Genomic DNA, 19,076 nt, shown 5'->3' on the forward strand with positions numbered 1-19,076 from the left:
TAACTAGTTACATGTAACGGCATTTCATAAGTAAATTAATTAAAAACAATTGCAGTAGTAAACAACAATAATAAACAATAATAAAATGAACAATTACAAACCAATATGTCGGTGATTACAAAGGGGTTACATCTAAATATACTACTTTCGGTAAAAAGTGTACATGTAGAGTATAACAATCATTCTGTTGCTTTGCATCTTGTTACTGTGAAATTTGAGTGCAACACCATCAAGGGTAGGATGGCTTACAAGGAGCTGTCTCTACATCCAGACAGGGGCTGTGTTCGGGATCGCATACTAACATAGTGCCTACTACATACTTAATCAGTATGTACTGAACACTGCCTACTAAATGAACGATTAAGTATGGCATTACCAGCACTGTTCACACTGAAGTATACTCAAGCAAGACAGTCGTGTGATTGCATCCCATGTGACTGCATCATATGATTGATTGCCTGTCTCATCTAGCCAGCGGCTCCTCACATCTCTGAAAACGTTGCAGCAAATTTCCAAACAGGCGTTATTTGGATAAACTGACCACATATTGGAAATCTATATGGTTACTTTCTCATCTAAAAAGATATTACAACTTAATGAAGTGACATTAACAGCTTTTAGCCCGGCTCAAAATCTAATCTAGCAAGAAATTCTTAACTAGTAATCTGTAACATATTAGATTTCTAAAGTAACCTTCTCAACACTGGTGATTATTTCCCATGACAAGATAAACAAGGAACTGTGTACGTCTCAGCATCAGAGTCCAACCTTTGGGACACGCTTAAGCCCACTTCCCTTTGCCCTACTTGGAAATTAAACTTCATACAGCACTTTAGAGACTCCCTCAACACCATAGGCTACTTTTTTATTAATTACCTCTAAAACTTAAGTGTCTAGCCTTTCTAAATAAGACCTTCTTCATTTATCATTCCTGTTGTTTTTGGACATCAAAATGAGAAGCTCTTTTAATCTTTTGCTATTTGTTAGTATAGCCTGGCCAATATATTAGTGGACCGATATTATCAGCCAATATTGACTAATAACAGATACATCTGTGTAGAATATTTGACTTTTATAGTATAATATGTTTTTGTTGTATTTGGGCATTCCTATTACTATTTTAAATAATTCTATTAAGCTTTTATTACATTTACTGCATAAAATGTACTTTTTTTTAAAAGCGTTCACTGTCATCTTTAATTATAAAGCTTTTTGTTCAACTGTATATAAATATCCTAAATATCATGCCTAATACATATCTTTGTCACCAATGAATCCTTGCCAAACTGCTTTTTTTAGGCTATGTTTTTGGAAAAACAAAAGATTTTTATTATTATAATTACTTTGTATTCACAAATATTGATATTGGCCTAAAATATCAAAAATCAGTCTGGCTTTGTTATATAGTCAAGTGTTATACCACTGAAAAAACATTAAGCCAGAGAGGGATGAAAGTGTATCCAGTCCTCACAAAAAAAAAAAGAAAAAAAGAAAACAGACAAGTGCATACAAACTGTATAAGTGTCACAAATAATTCTCGTTTAGCTACAGTAGAAAGTGCATGAACACATCTATTTTGGTCTATTTTCCTAAACCTCACAAACATAATAAATATGCACATGTACAAACCCCTGCCCATAAGCATGCATGAACACCCAGGCACCTGCATACACATCATACACAAATATTTGCAGACACAACACTGCTCATTAAATTAAGTATCTCCAGGTGTTTAAATACTCACAGTTGTTTGTGTCCTTGGCCACAGCTATAATTCCCATTGGTTGATGAGGTATGTCTGCTCGTAATACCTTGGTGTCACCGCCTGTGTGCTTGTTTGATCGCAGCACAGACCTGCGGGCCCAGTCTGACCAGTAGATAAAATCTGCATAGATGGCGAGCCCATAGAAGTTCCCGGGGCCTGATTTGACAATGACCTAAAAATTGTAGAGCGGAGACATTAGGACTGCTTTACATCACGCTTTTCAGATCTTAGGCTTATATGTCAAATGCTACTCTGGTATGCAGCATTTGTGAGTGATTATTTATGCATAGATGATACAGCCACAACACAAGAGGAATTCATACATTTGGTGCTGTCAATATTTGCACTTCCACCCACAAACCCATCACACATGTCTGTTCAAGATCTGGCTGGAGAAAGCATCACCAGAATTTTGAGTGCAACCCTAGGAATAAATCTGGAGAATAATGTTTCGACTCATTAATCAACACATCACCCCTGCTGCCCACATGACTGCTTAACCCAGATGTTGGGGGAGTAAATGACAGTGTCATTGGCAGGGAGGCAGGAATCCATCAGATCCCTCCTTGTGGGACTCTCTGGGCTTGTGGGGGGGGATCAGGGCCTCCAGCAGATCTGTAGTCTCAGCCATTAGTGGAACAGGTTTGTAAGCAGCATCACATTAGCCCTGTGCCATACTGGGATTAATAGGACAGGTGTTGATTAAAGGAGCCCAGCGTGTGGATGCAACAACTGGCCATCAGATGAGTGAGAGTCAGAGAGAGAAAGAGAGGGAAAGATAGAACGCCAGATGGGATGTAACATACTGATAGGAAATTAGATTTGGGAGACATTAGGTTTACAGCCAGAAACATATTACTTGTGTGCTGAAATTGTGTTTTGGATAAATGTGAACATATTTCATGCGATCTTATCATTCTAACTTCAAGTATTCCACTCTGTTACTATTCAGCAGTATTCAAATATCTTACTTCAAACGCCATTGTCAACAGACTCCTACCTGATTACTTCAGTGGTAACATAAACACATTGAGAGCACATTGTTGACATTGAACTCAAATGACACTCAATTTATATTTCCTCTCTTCATGGTAAAAAGGGACATCTTTTCTCCACTACACATGCTGACATCTTGCCTTATCATGCACTCCACTGCCCTTTGTGAAGCACTGCCTTCATTAATGGCATGGGTCTCTACTCTCAAAATGGCACGGCTCTTGTTCTCCTCTGTCGCCAACCACACTGTAAGCATATAATGGCACTGCTGCAGTGAAGAGGATTACCGGGACACTCCATTGCCATACTAGTCTACATTCATGTTTCAACACACAATTGGTCCTCTATAATGCATTTTATTCTATAAAGAATAGTAATCTATAAATAAAATAAAATAAAATTAAACAATCAGACTCAGAACACACTTAAGTGACAAGGAGACTTAATCTTCCATATCCACAACAGCCAGTCCTTGTATACAGTGGAAGGAGTTGTCTTAAGATTTCCACCACTGCAGTTTGTTTAAGTGCTGAGGTTGACAATCAGCTATCTCTGTTTAATTTACACATTTTAATTGGAATGGAGAATCTGCACCCAGAGTGCTCTCATTGCAAAGCCTTCATTAGCAGGACAAGGCTGCAGAAAGGGCAGGTGGGGATCCGAAGTTGAAGACTTTTTGAGCCTGGTGACCCGGCTCAGCAAATATATGGGTAGCTAATTGAGATGGGCCAAGGTGCTGAGCTGCAGAGGTCGTGTCAAGCAAAAACTGAAATCCCTAGCAAAAAATTGTATCTCGCACTGTAATCCTTCACACACCAGGGATACAGAAGATATAGCCAGTTTTACATTACAATATGCATGCAACTGAGCTTCTTTACTTTAGCAAGGAATGCCTTTTATGATTAAGCAAACATCTACACTCTAAAAGATGAAATATCAGAAAGAGCGTCATGAGGTATCTTATCACTTGTATTGAGTTCTAGGAACACCAACAGGTATCGGGGAGTAAATGGGAGACAGAAAAAATGTTTAAAAAGGGCAGATAAATTTGAGATGTGTTCCCTGAATATGCACCTTGCTTCTCAGGTGTTTTGTGATAAAACATCCACATCACTGAGAAGCACGTGGAAAATACATCCTAACTCATGAGTCACTGGGTCTCTTTCATAAAAACATTTTTCGATTTGCAGGAATTTCAAAGGGTACAATACAAAAATGTGCAGCTTTAATTAAAATGCTGCCCAGTAATTGCAGTTATAATAAGATTATTAAAAATAAAAATAAAATATGTTTTACAATTGTAGGGAGAGATGTTTCTACAAAAGACCCATTGTATTTTTTTTGTATTTAAAAACAATTTGGTGCTGCTGGGTGTTCATTTTTGTAAAAAAAAAAAAAAAAAAAATAGGACCACAATTTTCATACTCACATATCTGCTGGAACCATCATAATCACATCTCTCAATTTTGCCAAGGCTTCCATCTGAAAAGTAGAGCTTCTCTGCTTTGTGATCAATGGTCAGTCCATTGGGTGTCAGGATGTCAGAGCTGATGATAATCCTCATGGTCTTGCCCGCTAAGGTGGATCTCATGATGCTGGGCCTCTGCTCATTCCAGTTGGTCCAAAACATCAGGCTAAAATGTGCGAGGAAAACGATAGCAAGAATAAGACATTTTTTAAACTGTAGTCCTCAGCAATTTATAAGTTGCAAGTGGCTTCATTTTAATGTGTAGATAACATCAGAGACTCTCTCACTCTCCAAATGAAGCACTACATTACTTCACCTCAGTGCATCTACAAATTCATATCACCTCAGCAAGAACTATGTGTAGTCTGAAATTGGATCAATGAGCAGCAATGATGGCTTTTTATAAGAGCTGCTACACCAAAATCTCACCAAGGGAACTCTGCCATGCAGGGAAAACAAGCACTAATGAATAGGAACATTTTCTTCACCGAATTAAATTACTAGAGGTCTATGCAGTAGTTTCAGTCAGTTATCAACATGATCCCATAGCAGCCAAGACCTCCAGGCCTGTCATCTGCTTCCCTATTTTGCCCTGAAGAAGCTCATCAGTGATAAAGGGTAGCTCAGTTTCAATTTGATAAAACAGATCAGCATCACAGGTTGTGAGATAGAGGTCATTTACTCATATTCTCATCTGTGAGGACTTCTAAGGATATAAGAAACACAGATAATAGCAGCAGACTAAATAAATGAAAGATTTATATCTTAGTTTTTATGGGTTTTGCAAGATGGACAATGCATGTTTTGAATCCACAGCTATGTAGATAAACCACAAAAAAGAGGTGGATATGTTTTCCAATTGTATAAACAAGTTTTTTTTAGCTCCTACACTCTCATTTCATACTATAATGAAGTCAAGGAAGTCCACTCCAGTTGGAAAATAAAGATTGCGGTTAGAAGTCACAACCAGGGACTGCTGATTAATCACTTGAGTTTGAATTTGAATTATCAGACAGTGGGTCTGAAATGGTGACAAAGTGCAAACCCAAATCTAACCTAGATGTAACATACATACTGTAAATTAAATAATCACATCAGCTTTTCAAAGTACAAACATTTGTTGAAGGCACAGATCACAAAATTGACTGATTAAATGTATGTTTACCAAAACACAATATATCTAAATTTAAGATAGCTCAAATTATAGCGTCAGACAGCATAATGCAACAAAACCTTGGCACCCAATGTAGACTTGCTAAAGAGTCAGAAAGTTGATTGCTGAGAAACTATAATTACTGTATCACACAATTTGTAACTGTGTTTTTTGGTGCTAAAAAAACCCTCCGAAGGTTTTGTCTCAATTTGTCTCTTCTGATTTTCTTATTTTTCTGAAGAAACATGCTATCACCTTTACAGTACAGTAAGTAGATCTGTTTAAGGTCTTTAAAGAAACATTTTTCAAAAAAAGAGGAATTTAAAAAAAACTAAGCCATTTGAATGTTGTAATAAATTTGTAATTAAGTGTTTTTTTCATTTAAATTACAATGAGAACCACATTACAGTGATCAACTGCTGATATGGATCAAGAAGCTTGGGACAGAATCATTCCTATACAAATGCTGTTTAAATAATTCAGTTATAGTAATCAAGTAGTCCGCTTACAGTTTTCATTTTGAGTTTTTTCATACATGACAATATATGGAAAAAATTTAAAACTACGGTAATTCTATTTTCTTTACTTTACTCCCATGATACACATATGATATGTGCTTAGCGGCTGTGGCACCATTATTACCTCGTGGTAACCTGTCTGCTTCCAGCTGGCTACCTGAGGCTGATGCTGTGTGCACATTGAAATAATGACGGGAAAAAGAAAGTCATTTTATCGCAATGAAAAACGTAGTCTCCTCGCAGCTTATGACAAATTGACAAAAACAAGACAACAAGATGCAGCAGTGAAACAACAAGCATTTGAAACAGCTGTACTGTATTTTGAAACAGTCAATAAAATTCAGTAAATAGCAAAGCTGTTTGTTTCAGTAATTTATATTCATGTAATAAATATACAAATGTCAATTAGATGGCAATCTGCATGAGAAATAAAGAAAAGAATTTGATTATAATAGTCATCTGTTTACAGTGATCAATTTGACGTGACAGACGTGATCACTGTTAATGGTTTGCACTGTAGATTAGAATTTTTTAATTATAATAACATGGCCATTGAGTGGTATTACTATCAACTAGGCTAAAAGAAAGATAAAAGGCAGACACAGCATGTAGTTTAAAATAAATGCATTTGGTGTGCTGTCCTCAGATCCAAAAAGAAACTTCTCCATTCGTCAGCATTTTTGTTACAATGGTAGGCAATCTGTAAAATTGAGAGCTCTACCTGGATCATATCTTGGCAGCATATCAGTGATATTGTTAGGCGCAAGTCTATGATTAGATGTCCACGATTTATAGAAAAGTGATCTTAAAATTCTGTCCTAAAACTAATTGGATGCCAGTGGACAGATTTTAGACTTTTTTTTCTTTCTCCCAGTGAAAACTCTGGCAGTGATATTCTATATGAGGTGTAATTTATTTATGGACTTTCTGAGGATAATGAGCGCTAGTGGAAATAAAAATGAGAGTAGCTGAACCTACAAACCTATAAATAAACACTTTGTGATTGATGGTATCAAGGCTTGACTTACAGTAGATCCAGACATTTTTTGAATTAATTGAGTGATTCAATAATTTGGAAAGAGTGAGAGAGTGCTTAAAGTCCAACTAAAAATCACATTTAATCATCCGCTTTTGCAGTCAAAAATAATGTCAGCAGAACAAGACGTGTGTTCATTTTTGTAAGTTATATAAGAGAGAGGCAGGAAGGTGGATCTAGTTGTTGTTCCAAGTCTTGTGTTGTGCTGCAGGCTGCTGCCTGGCTGTCTCCATCCATGTAGATGGAGAACTAATGGTATATTGATGAATTAATGCAAAGATAGGGGGTGCCATCATCAAACCATAAAACATAAAATTAAAAAAATCTCAGATTTTTCTCAAACATTAACACGGGACATGTGATTTACAGAGCAGATAATGTATATATGCTGTATGTTGCAGACAAAAAACATTGTAAAGACAAAGAAGAGCTACTAACTTTTGACACTCATCCAGAGCCAAGACATGTGGGTGGTCTTCCTCCGAAAGAGTGACCACGGCCTGCCGGCTAAGGGCACCCACTCGTTTCTGGTCCACAGTTTGTCTGGTGATCGTGGAAGTAGTGGAGCTGGTCCAGTACAAGGTGTCCCAGGCTCGGTGGTATGCTAGGCCCTCCACTGAACCCACATCTAAATGAACAGACAAGTAAGACCTCTGCTCAAATTCTAACCAAGTAACCCAACTCAGACACTGCATAAATTCTTCATTCATTCTTTTATAAAGGTAGGCCTGGGGAGCACATAACGTGTTATGTGTCCTTGGTTAAAGATCTACACATAGTTAAAAATTTAATTTGTCTGCCACTGCCTGAGGCCACTAAACTGAATAGTTGCTTACAGTAGTGTAGATTTTTGGTGAAAATACTGACTCTGCTTGTAACAGATGGCAGGCTCCAATTGTGTTAGAATTGGCATTATGCTTTCTTGGTGATTGACAGGGAACTTCATGCCTCACTATGCTGGTCAGACACCTATTTGTTGATGCAACGGTCACTCAGCAATTGAATGTTTTCATTGGGAACCAATTTCCTAAACACAGAATATGAAAAGGACTTTGCGGCCCCCAGGTTGGAACAAAAATGTGATTTACAGGAAGGGACTACAGACAGAAAAGCTGGCCATTATTCATTATTCATGTTTCATTATTTACTGTAGATTATTTTGCAATGCTTTGACCTATTAAACTTGACCTCCACTGCTTTAATGTTGCATGAGGAAGGTCAGAATAACTACAGTAATATAGTATTGTTGAGTTGTCATGTATTAATGCATGAATATGGCTACTATTCCCCATGGACCACTGTAGAGTATTCATGGAAACTTATGATTGAAGGATTGTTTCCATTTTGTTAGGGGGGGAGAAAAAAGAAGACAATACTAGGAAAAAAACACAACTTTGCACCCTGTAGCAGTGGAAAATGACACCATGCAAAAAGTAGTAGAGATTGCCAACCTAGTATTAAAAAAAATAAAATAAATGAATTTAAATCCCATAGTATAAATAGTTCTTGTGGAGGGCAACAGAAACCTAAAAAGGACTAATATGCCCCTAATCAGATAGAGGAAGCAAAACAATTTCCCCGAAGAGATGAAAACAAAGTTTGTTTCTTTTCCGATAAATCCCATTTATTAAGATTCAATAAAGCCACACTTTACAAAGCCACCAGACCCAAAGCAGTCAGATACCACAGTTTGTCAGCCAGATAGAAAATTGGCTTTGTTAGGGCTTTGAAAACATCACCTGTGTGAGCCAGGTTCTATGTATACAATTGTCCATGTCTAACTCTTTTATGTACTGGCACATTTGTTTGTTGTTCGACAAAAAGAACAGATTACCTTTCATACTTAAAAAGGCCAAGGGATTATCTACATATGGGTGTCAGTTGAATGAGAGCAACAAAATTGATAAAAGAAGACAAAATAATTAATTAAAATAATGAAATGAATTTTACAACACCCCTTTATTCACATAATAATAATTATTACATAATAATTATTCACATCTGTATGATGACGACTATCTTGGCCGTAATCCTATCTTTTCTTTAACTCTTGACGTTTGCATACACATGGCCAATGCTAGATAATTTGCCTGTATCCCCTTATCTAAAAACCCATAAACCATACTCTAAAATACTTAAGACACTACCTGAGTCAGCTGACTACTAATTAATAGTTTGCAATAAAAGCCGTCTGGCAGCTTGGAGTTTCTCACAAATTGTTGGCGGGGCAAGGGAGTAATTAATGGGGGACATGGAGTTTAATTAGGGAAATATGGATGATTAACATCTTCACCTTTCCTCAATGACGGGATGCAGGCAGAAACTTTAAGAGGAAAAGAGGAGAGTCTTGCTTTAGATGCTGCCTAAGGGTGATGATTCCAGCAAAAGGAGTATGGATTCCTCAAAAGAACTACACAGTCTTGTATTATAGATTAAAAAATTAAAATTGTAGTAAAATTAATTCCTTGCACCACTTTGATTCCTCATTTTGTAAATATGCTAAGGTATGAAGGACACTTACAAATCCCGACAGATGGTTTCTAATAACGCTTGTTCATCTCTAGAAGATAATAAATAAGCAGAAAGCTCCCTCAGCAGGGGTGTGCGAGAGGGGTCGGGGGGGTGGGTGGGAGTGGATCAGTAACACTCTGCCAGTTTCCTAGTGGGGGGAGGGTGGATGGGGTGGGGGTGGGGTGCTGAGCTCTGCTCCCAGTGGAAACTTCACAGAATGGCAGATGATGCTAGCCGAGCAGAACAGAGGCTTTTGCTGTTCATCTGACTCCAGTCATGCTTATCAAGACAGGACTGACTGAGCTTTAGTGAAGGAATAGAGAGGGATTGGCCCCATCATTCAATCTGTGACAGTCAGTAAGCGGAAAGCATTCAAACATTGGTATTATACCATACTGATTTTGTGTTAAATGGCCTTTACAGGGGAGAAACAGCAGAAAAAATTGACGAGAGGAAGATGAAATGTGCATCTAGGTAAATGCTATTAATTCTTTGCCTCCTACGTAAATGCTAATAATTAGTGAATATTGTGTTCTAAACAAGATTGTCCCATAAGATTTAAATTTGCATTAAAAATAACACTACACCATTCTGGTATTGAGTGCAGCACATCACAACAGCAGCTGCTGCAGTCTTGAGTCAGTGTCTAAAGTGGATCTGTTCACCCACAGAACCACTGTGTACTAGAGGCATGTCAGCAGCACTCACATCCCAAAACACAATCAATGTAGTTACACATAAGTCAGATGAAAATAGACCTTGAGGGTAGAAATACGCCTTGGTTAGCAGTTATTTTGTGAAAAGTGCAAGTGAAACATGAGCTGTTATGTGTCCTTGTAGACAGCCATAAACAAACAAAAATGTTACTAATCCTACACCACATTGTGCCAAACCATACTCAGGACCATCATGGGTGCAATACTTGCCACCATGCCACCATCAATACTGTAGTAAATGTGTAGTTCCTAAAATGGGCATAAGAAGTGAACATGTATAGTAGCAGAGGGCCTGTTATTATTAATAGCATCAACAACAACCAACAAATAATGTAAACGGAGAGAATGTGAAATTAACTTACTTTCTGCAATAATAGATCTCCCTGTCCAGTCATCATTAATCATCTGGATATTTCCAAAATGGACATCACTGAAAAAGATGCGATTGGTCCCTGCTGTCTTCTGACTATAGTCAAACGCCAAGGCTATGACATTCTTGAAAAGAGCAGGATTTTCAAAAGGCTGGACAGGTGAGTTGAGGTCATTCTCATCTGAAAGGTGGATGCTTTTCAGTATAGTCCTCTCAGAGTAGAGGAGATAACCTTCATAGCGCTCACAGGCAAAGCCATCCTCTGCCAAGCGGCCATGGGCGCAGGAACAGGTTCGGCGACCACTGCCCAGGTGAAAGCACAGCTGCTGGCAGCCACCATTACTCCTCGAGCAGGGGTTGGTGCCTATGATATCAAATATTCAAAACCCAACACATGTTAAAATACTGGTTTGCTTTGGTTTCTTCCACTATGCAATCATGTTTAAATTGCATATGACTGCATAGGGGAATTGCAGATGAAAATCAAATGGCAAAATGTAGCAGCCACATATCTGCAGTGTGGCTATTATAACAGCCTTTCAAAATAAGCTGTAAGCATGGCTGTAAATGTAATTTTGTGAATATATAAAACCGTGAAGCTGAAACCTCAACCTTTCTCTCTGCCTCTATTGAAGACTGTCACGTCCTTCAAATTGACCCCCAGGCCACTCCTCATGGTCACAGCCTCACTGGTGTCGGTCTTGAAGCCACGTCTGATTGAACCATTCGAGTAGGCCCTGAAGCACACCAAGAGAGACGGGGGGTAAAATAAGTGATTTTAGTTTCAGAGAAGAAAGCACACTGTATTCAGACTCTCCATTGAGGCAGGGTAATGGTTAGCTTAGATAGATAGAATGATAGAACATTTTATTTGACAATAATAAAGGTAAATCCAAGATTGCAATCACTCAGTTTTGACATGCAATTCAAAGTGTTGAGGATACTTCAAGCATGCAAGACAGATTAAAAACCATGCAAACTCAACCAATAGTTTATAACGTGTTTCAACCTGCTGCTGTTTCAGAGATCTTACAACACTGCTGCAAAGAACTGCAGGAGTGTGTAACTTCATGAAAAGACATAAGAAATCATTAAATTTATCTTTGTGCCTCTTTTACAAAAGGTTGTGGAAGGAGCTGCTCTTGCTGATGCCATAGAATTCTATCTGGAGTATTTACAAAAATAGGAGGTGACCCTCGCTATGTGGAACTGCCGTTCCTAATGTTTTCACATGAGACTTTTGAAGGGAGGGGTTAATGTCAGGTTAGTATTGCAGGCTTTGCAGGCCAATGCATGTGTAGGCATTTAAGAAAATAATAAATTACCTGTCAGACCAGTAGATGTAAGGCCCAAACACAGCCACTGAGAACAGGTCTACGTTGGCCACTGACAGTACAATCTCTCGGCTCTCACCTGTCTCAAGGTTGATCCTCTCGATCTTATCTGTGCGGGCGTCGCACCAGTATAATGTATTTTCCTGGAAGGCAATTTTAAAATGCATATTACACACAAAACTCTTACACATGGTCATATCTGTGTCACAGAAGAGTAAGATGAGGTAGGAGGTACAGAATGTAGGAGTGTAGTGGAAGGGAAAGAGGTTGATGACGATGTGCATAGGAAAAGAATAACTGTACCTCGTAGTCTATGGAAATTCCATTGGGCCACATAATGCCTGAATTGACCAAGGTGACTTGGTCTGAACCATCCAAGCGGGAGCGGCCGATACAGGGGTTCTGGCCCCACTCAGTCCAGAAGAGATACCTAGCCAACATAGTAACAGCACTCACTGTAACAAACGTACTGATTTTTGCAATATAGTGCATAGTGTAGATACTATTAATTAACAAACACTTGATTTAGAGTCATAACCAGGGACAAAGACCTTGAATCTTTCAACCACCATGTAAGCAGGCAGTTGTTTGTTATGAAGCCTGAACAACTTGATAAGGCAATCATAGGGCTGTGTGTCTGTTGCTAGTTTTTGTGTTCTTTTGCCTCCTAGTAGCCAAAAATATATAAATTCTACTCCAAATATTATATCAATATTATGACTGTCCATCTGAGTTGCATGGGAAGTTATCAAAATTGTAAAATATTATGTAGATGTACAAAAATAACACAACAAAAGAACAAGAGAAAACAAGTATTAATTTGGGCTATTGGACTAAACTGTCCAATTACTGAAGTATTGTTTATCATATTACTCTAATATCAAGTTTAGGTTTTGTTTAAATGCTCTTAACAATGTTTCCTTTCTGACTTGTGTGTAGTTCAGTTCTTGTCTCACTTTATCTTCATCATCTCATCTTGATGTATGTGCTTAGATATACAGTACATGTATACAACATCCAATATGTTACAACATAAAAAGTAAAATAGGTAAGGGAGAACATTTAACAATCTCCCATTTATTAGTGAAATCTATGTTTTGGGGAAAACCTTTGGGGAATATTTTTGGCAATGATCCTTCTTAAAAATATTTTTTGCAATATTCCTTGGTATAGGTATAACAGGTGTGACAAAGATACTTGGGAAGGATATTTTACAGTTTAAAAACTTTCTATCACAGATGACAGTGTGTGTGAATTATATTAAAACAGTTTACAGTACATTTTTTAACACTAAGAAACAATAATTATAAATAAATATTAAACACAAAACAAAATATTTTTAAAACTTTAAGAAAAATAAGGACCAACCACAATCCAGCTTTTCAGTTTGCATTACTGTCAACATATCAAAACCAATAAACATTAACTGTGATTAGTTAGTATTGCTCAATAATGTTGGCCAGCTGATATATTTATTAGTTGGACACATTCAAGATAAAGTAAGTTCTCCCCCGTTTGCTCCACTCAGCATGACCAGTTCATTGTCCAATAGAATTGGCCATTGCTGGGCCTTGTGACATTAATAACCATTTTATGTGGTCATTACCTGGTTTAGTGTCACAGTTTGACAAAGATATTTTCATGCTACCAATCATTATATTTACAATATATGAGTTTCTAGAGGGGAAAGTATTAAGCATGACTTCTGGCCAATCTGACTACAATAAACCTTTTTTTTATACTGCTGGACCACTGATAATAGAAATGTTAATGATTACATCCAACAGTGCATTGATATAGCGAAAACACAAACATCAAAACACAAAACAAGACATGGCCTACCCCTTCTGTGGGTGGACAGCAATGCCTCTGGGCTGATCAAGTCCTTCAGATATGACCACTGAGCGGTAAGCACCATTCAAACGGGAGATTTCTATTAGATTGAAACCATGGTCTGTCCAGTAAAGGTTCCCTGCGTATAAATAACACAATAAATCAATAATAAGGTGTGTAAATACAGCAGAAGTGTATTGATCCTCAATGGGACAAGACATGAAAACACCCCCCACCATGAACATACTCATACAGTACACTAAAACTAATCTTGCATGTGCATTCATGATTGGCAGATACCCTATTGTGTCACTGAGGCTTACTGTTTATTAGCAAAAACATCAACTTAATGCCATAACTCTAAACATTGCACATAAAATGAGAATTTTCAGCAATCAATACAAACTTAACTGTCTGCAGTAATACAACCCAGGGCCCAGGGAATCGCAATACTAACCAGCAATCCAGTCAACCGCGATGCCTTCAACCCGGCTGATGCCAGTAGTGATGATGTCCTCCCTCCAGGTCTGATCACGTTTGGCCCGGGATATTCTGTTCAGGCCCATGTCTGTCCAGTACACAGTGTCATTTCCTGTAAAATACAGTTAATGACAAGACAAAATGGGATAATGAATGTGGCTGCCACAAAAGTATTTATGCCCTCAAACAAAGCAGCTCATGAAACCACATTTTACTGCAGCACGGCCCATTTCACCAAATGTTGTGTGGGACTATAAAGTATGATGGTGAAAATACCCACACAGTTCATCCACATTTCTTTGTTGACATACAGTGCTTGAGCAGGCAAGGCAATTGTCAGCCAAATTTTACAGGGCAGTATATTGCTTCATGCAAAACATGGTGTTGGTAAAACTGTTATGGACCCTTTCTGATTTTACAGCCCTATTAAATAAGCATATGAAATAGTATGTAATTTATATCTGGTGTAGACTGAAAGTGCATCTCTGTGCATTCCTGTCAATTTGGCTCTGTACAGGTTGTTAAGAGGTTAGAGGGCGTTATATGTTTATTTGCACTTTCTTGTTCCTGCTACCTTCACACTCTGTTAACACGTAGCTCATATATGACAGAATACAGCTGCAGGGCTTTCATCTGTTCTGCTCTGGCAGCCTAGCTTCTGTAATGACATGTAAATGATATGCGTAAGCTATCAGCTGCTGCTCTTGGAGGGGCTTAGTAATGCATTTGCATGTTCACCTGCTGAAAGTCATAAAAGGGAGGACAATCGTCAATTTAGTTCTGTACTATGGCAATGTCTAATTCTGTTTTGGACACCACTTATTTTCTCTTTTCCAAAAGCTGTGGTGACACATCAAAATTGCTGGTGATCTTTGAAGTAACTGATATTCAGAATTAAATTTTAGGCTCTCTTGGTAGTAATTGGATAATGGACAGAATTGTGACTATTACTTGTGTAATGAGCAACGTAACCTGCTCTTGTTCTCCTGAACTCTGTGACTGAGTTGTACTTTTTGTGAATAATATTGGACAATGATAACATATGACTAAGAGTAACTTGGAGCAGCTGTGGCTCAGGAGGTAGAGCAGGTCATCCACTAATCGGAAGATCGGCATTTCGATTCCCGGCTCCTCCAGTCTGCATGTCAAAGTGTCCTTGGGCAAGATACTGAATCCCAAATTGCTCCTGATGGCTGTGCCATCAATGTATGAATGTGCGTGAATAGTTAATTCCCCCTGATGGGCAGGTTGGGACTTTGCATGGTAGCCCCTGTACCTGTGCAGCGTATGAATGTGTGTGAATGGGTGAATGTGACACGTAGTGTAAAGGTGCTTTGAGTGGTCAGAAGACTAGAAAGGCGCTGTACAAGTACTGTCCATTTACCATTTATCAGGATAGGGAAATGGTCAACTCACCACTTTGTAAACTCTCCTCCTGCTGCCTCTGCTACCTAGCCAGTCAAGGTTTTCAAGTGTAAGCATTGGAGTAAACATCGAGAAAAAGGTGGAAGGGATAAACACCAACTATGATTCCAACCACATAGACAAGTAAGACCATCTCTGTATCCATCTCTGCATCCATCTCAACATTGGAGGAAACACAAGGCAAACGTGGAAGGATTAAACACTGACTGCAATCCCAGCCACATGGATCTTCTCTGCCAAGCATCTGCTAGCCAATGTACAGGCGTTGGATAATAAACTGGACGACCTCCATGCCTGCATCAGTTTCCAATGGGATATCAGGAACTGTAATGTCCTTTGTTTCATCAAAACTTGGCTGAATCCTGGAATACTGGACAGTGCCATTCAACCAGGTGACTCTTTTTCTGTATACTGATCTGACAGAATAGAGGACTCTAGCAAGAAAAAAGGAGGAGGCATGTGCTTTATGGTGAACAAGGATGGGTGTGACATTGGGAATATTAAAATGCTATCCCGTCCCTGCTCACCTGATCTGGAGTTATTGTCAATCAAATGCAGACCAAACTTTATACCAAGGGAATTTAAATCAGTGATTATCACAGCGGCCTACATCCCAATGACAGACCGGTAATCCTGATTCTGCACTTATTGTTGCTGGAGACTTTAATCAGGCTAACCCTAAGAAGGTTATGCCTGACTTCCATCAACATATTGACTGTGCTACAAGAGGAATAAGCACTGTGGATCACTGCTACATGGCAACAGCTACAGAGTGGAATCGCAGTGATTCCGCATTCAGGAAGAGCAAGCATGTGGCCATCTTACTGCGGTCAAAGTATGTAAACAAATTACGACGCATGCCCCCAGTGACGCAAGAGGTCAAGAGGTCAGGAAATGGTCAGGCCAATCAGAGGCTGCCCTACAGTCTGCACTACATGATGCAGTCTGGAGCATGTTCCAGGACACCACCGTCAACATCACTGATGATATCAGTGGATTTAATTTGTGAAAGAACAGAAGAAACTGTACCCAAAACTAAAAACCGTTGGATTACCAGAACCATCTGATGTGTCTCTATGCTCACTTTGATACCATCGGAAGCCAACAAGCAAAAACAGCTGAAGCACAGGTTAATGGATGGATGGGTGCACCTTTCACACCCATCATCCTTTCTGAGCATAATGTCAGGAAGGCATTCAAGCATGCGAACACCAATAAAGCAGCAGGACCAGACAGTGTTAGTGGGCAGGTCCTCAAACTATGTGCTGACCAACTAGTGCAGGTGTGTTCACAATGATATTCAACCTGTCCCTGGCTCAGTCTGTCATAACCACTTGCTTCAAGAAGTCCATCATTCCATGGTCCAAGAAAACAAGACCAGCCTGTCTTAGTGACTACCGCCCAGTGGCACTCACCTTTGTGGTGCTGAAGTGCTTTGAACACTGCACTGGACCCACTACAGTTTGCCTACTGTCCCAACCAATCAAGGGAAGATGCCTTAGCACACATCCTTGACCACACCCTATCTCACCTGGACAAGAAAGGGAGCTTACTGTGAGATTACGCTTCATTGACTACAGTTCAGCATTTAACACCATAGCTCCCCCCAGACTCGTCACAGAGCTCAAAGACATGGGATTAAACACCTCACTGTGCATGTGGATCATTGACTTCTTGATGGGCAGACCCCAGGTGGTGAGGGTTGGTGGACACATCTCTTCTACCCTCATCCTTAACACAGGGCCTGATCACAGATAACAATGAAAAGACCTACTTGAAGGAAGTAGAGGAACTGACCTGCTGGTGTCAGGACAACCTATTCCCAGACATCAGCAAGCCTAAGTGCCTGATAGTGGACTTTGGGAAGAAGCAGAGAAGGTACTACGACCACCTTAATATCAACAGGTCCTCAGTGGAGAGGGTGGACAGCTCAAGTACATTGGTGTCCACATCTCTGAGGGCCTGATCTGGGTGCTGCATACTGACTCAGTGGTGAGAAAGGCAAGGTGGAGACATCTCACCTCAGATGCTTGAAATTCTGGGTATCCCTTCAAATACTAAGGAATTTCTACTCCTGTACCATTGAGAGGGTCCTGACAGGGAACATCACTGTCTGGTACGGAAACAGCACTGAACAGGACTGCAAGGCCCTGCAAAGAGGGGTTTGTTCGGCTGAACATACAACAGGCCTTACTCTACCCTGCCTAAAGGATATTTACACCAGGCGCAGCAAGATTAAGGCTAGGATAATCATTAAGGATCCAAATCACTTGGATAATGGCCTTTTCTTCCTCCTGTGGTCAGGAAGAAGGTACCATATATACCAGACCAGCACTGACAGGCTCAGGAAAAGCTCCTACCCTCAGGCCACATGTATTTATTACTATTCTATTTAAACTCTTTTTACTGCACAAATTGAAGGAACTGGCGGGATTACATTTCACTGTGATTGTACCTTATATGAATATGTGTGACAAATAAACTTGATTAATTGCTTGACTCCATCTGAAAGAGAGAGAGTCAATATGGAAAGTCATAGTTCAGTAAAGAACAGTACTTATATGTGATTATGTATGTAATTACAGTGGGCATGTGCACCCAATGGAGCTGATTTGTTGAGACTGCTGAAAAATGATTCAGCGACCTGTCATTTGAGGGAAGTTGAATACCTATCACCAGCTGTTGAATGTGTAAAAGATCAGTTTCCCCAAACCACAACAGGACGAGTCTACAGCTATGTTAGCAGCTATGTGAGGCTGTACTTATGTAGGCACAGTGGTGATTTGAGCTGAATGCTGACGTCAGCATGCTAAAATGGTCAAAAGGACAATGCTAACATGCTGATGTTAAGTAAGTATAATGTACATAACACAACATATTTACATACCGTGTTTGCCATCTTAGTTTAGTGTGTTAGCATGCTAACATTTGCTAATTAGCAATAAACACAAAGTACAGCGGCAGCTTGGCATCTCTTTGCAGTTTCTGTAACAGAAGTGAGTAAGTAAAGTGCTGGACAAATTGGAAAGCTGACCTGAAGATGGCCCTGGATGAAAAAAGAAGGGATCAAGAAAGTGATTATAATTTATCCTGAGGCACACATGAATAGCTGAACTAAACTGCATGGTGATTCATGGCAGCTGTTGAGATATTTCAGTCTGGACTGACCAATCAACCATGGCTAGAAAGAAAACATTTTTTGACCCCTGACCTCCTTTGGCTATGCAGATAGTTTTGGTTTTATTTGCTGAGACTCGATGATATCCATCAGGTTTTAAACAACCAATTATGTCATTTGACCATGCTCTCCAGAACGACTCACAGAAGTGTTGTCTAATCTGGCGGCAGGCAGTAATCGGCAGGACAATATAATTTTTCTGTGCTTTCTAAAACCGATACCAATCACTGTTGTGTTAATAAAATGTGGTGTGGGTTAATTACTACTTCCTTAAAGTTAGGTGACCTTCATCG

General features: G+C 39.2%; 1 protein-coding gene across 1 annotated transcript in view; it reads right to left on the reverse strand.

The window, feature by feature from the left end:
• Positions 1–19,076, reverse strand: part of lrp1bb (low density lipoprotein receptor-related protein 1Bb) — a 201,102-nt gene that overhangs the window by 60,476 nt on the left and 121,550 nt on the right. The window contains exons 35-43 of the mRNA XM_044366489.1: positions 14,158–14,292; positions 13,710–13,839; positions 12,171–12,297; positions 11,859–12,010; positions 11,146–11,270; positions 10,526–10,897; positions 7,375–7,564; positions 4,191–4,395; positions 1,745–1,937 (exon numbers count right to left, since the gene is read on the reverse strand). Coding sequence (XP_044222424.1) covers positions 1,745–1,937; positions 4,191–4,395; positions 7,375–7,564; positions 10,526–10,897; positions 11,146–11,270; positions 11,859–12,010; positions 12,171–12,297; positions 13,710–13,839; positions 14,158–14,292 — 1,629 coding nt within the window. The remainder of the gene's footprint in view (positions 1–1,744; positions 1,938–4,190; positions 4,396–7,374; positions 7,565–10,525; positions 10,898–11,145; positions 11,271–11,858; positions 12,011–12,170; positions 12,298–13,709; positions 13,840–14,157; positions 14,293–19,076) is intronic.

Source organism: Thunnus albacares, chromosome 11 (genome assembly GCF_914725855.1).
Source record: "Thunnus albacares chromosome 11, fThuAlb1.1, whole genome shotgun sequence".
Lineage (NCBI taxonomy): Eukaryota > Metazoa > Chordata > Actinopteri > Scombriformes > Scombridae > Thunnus > Thunnus albacares.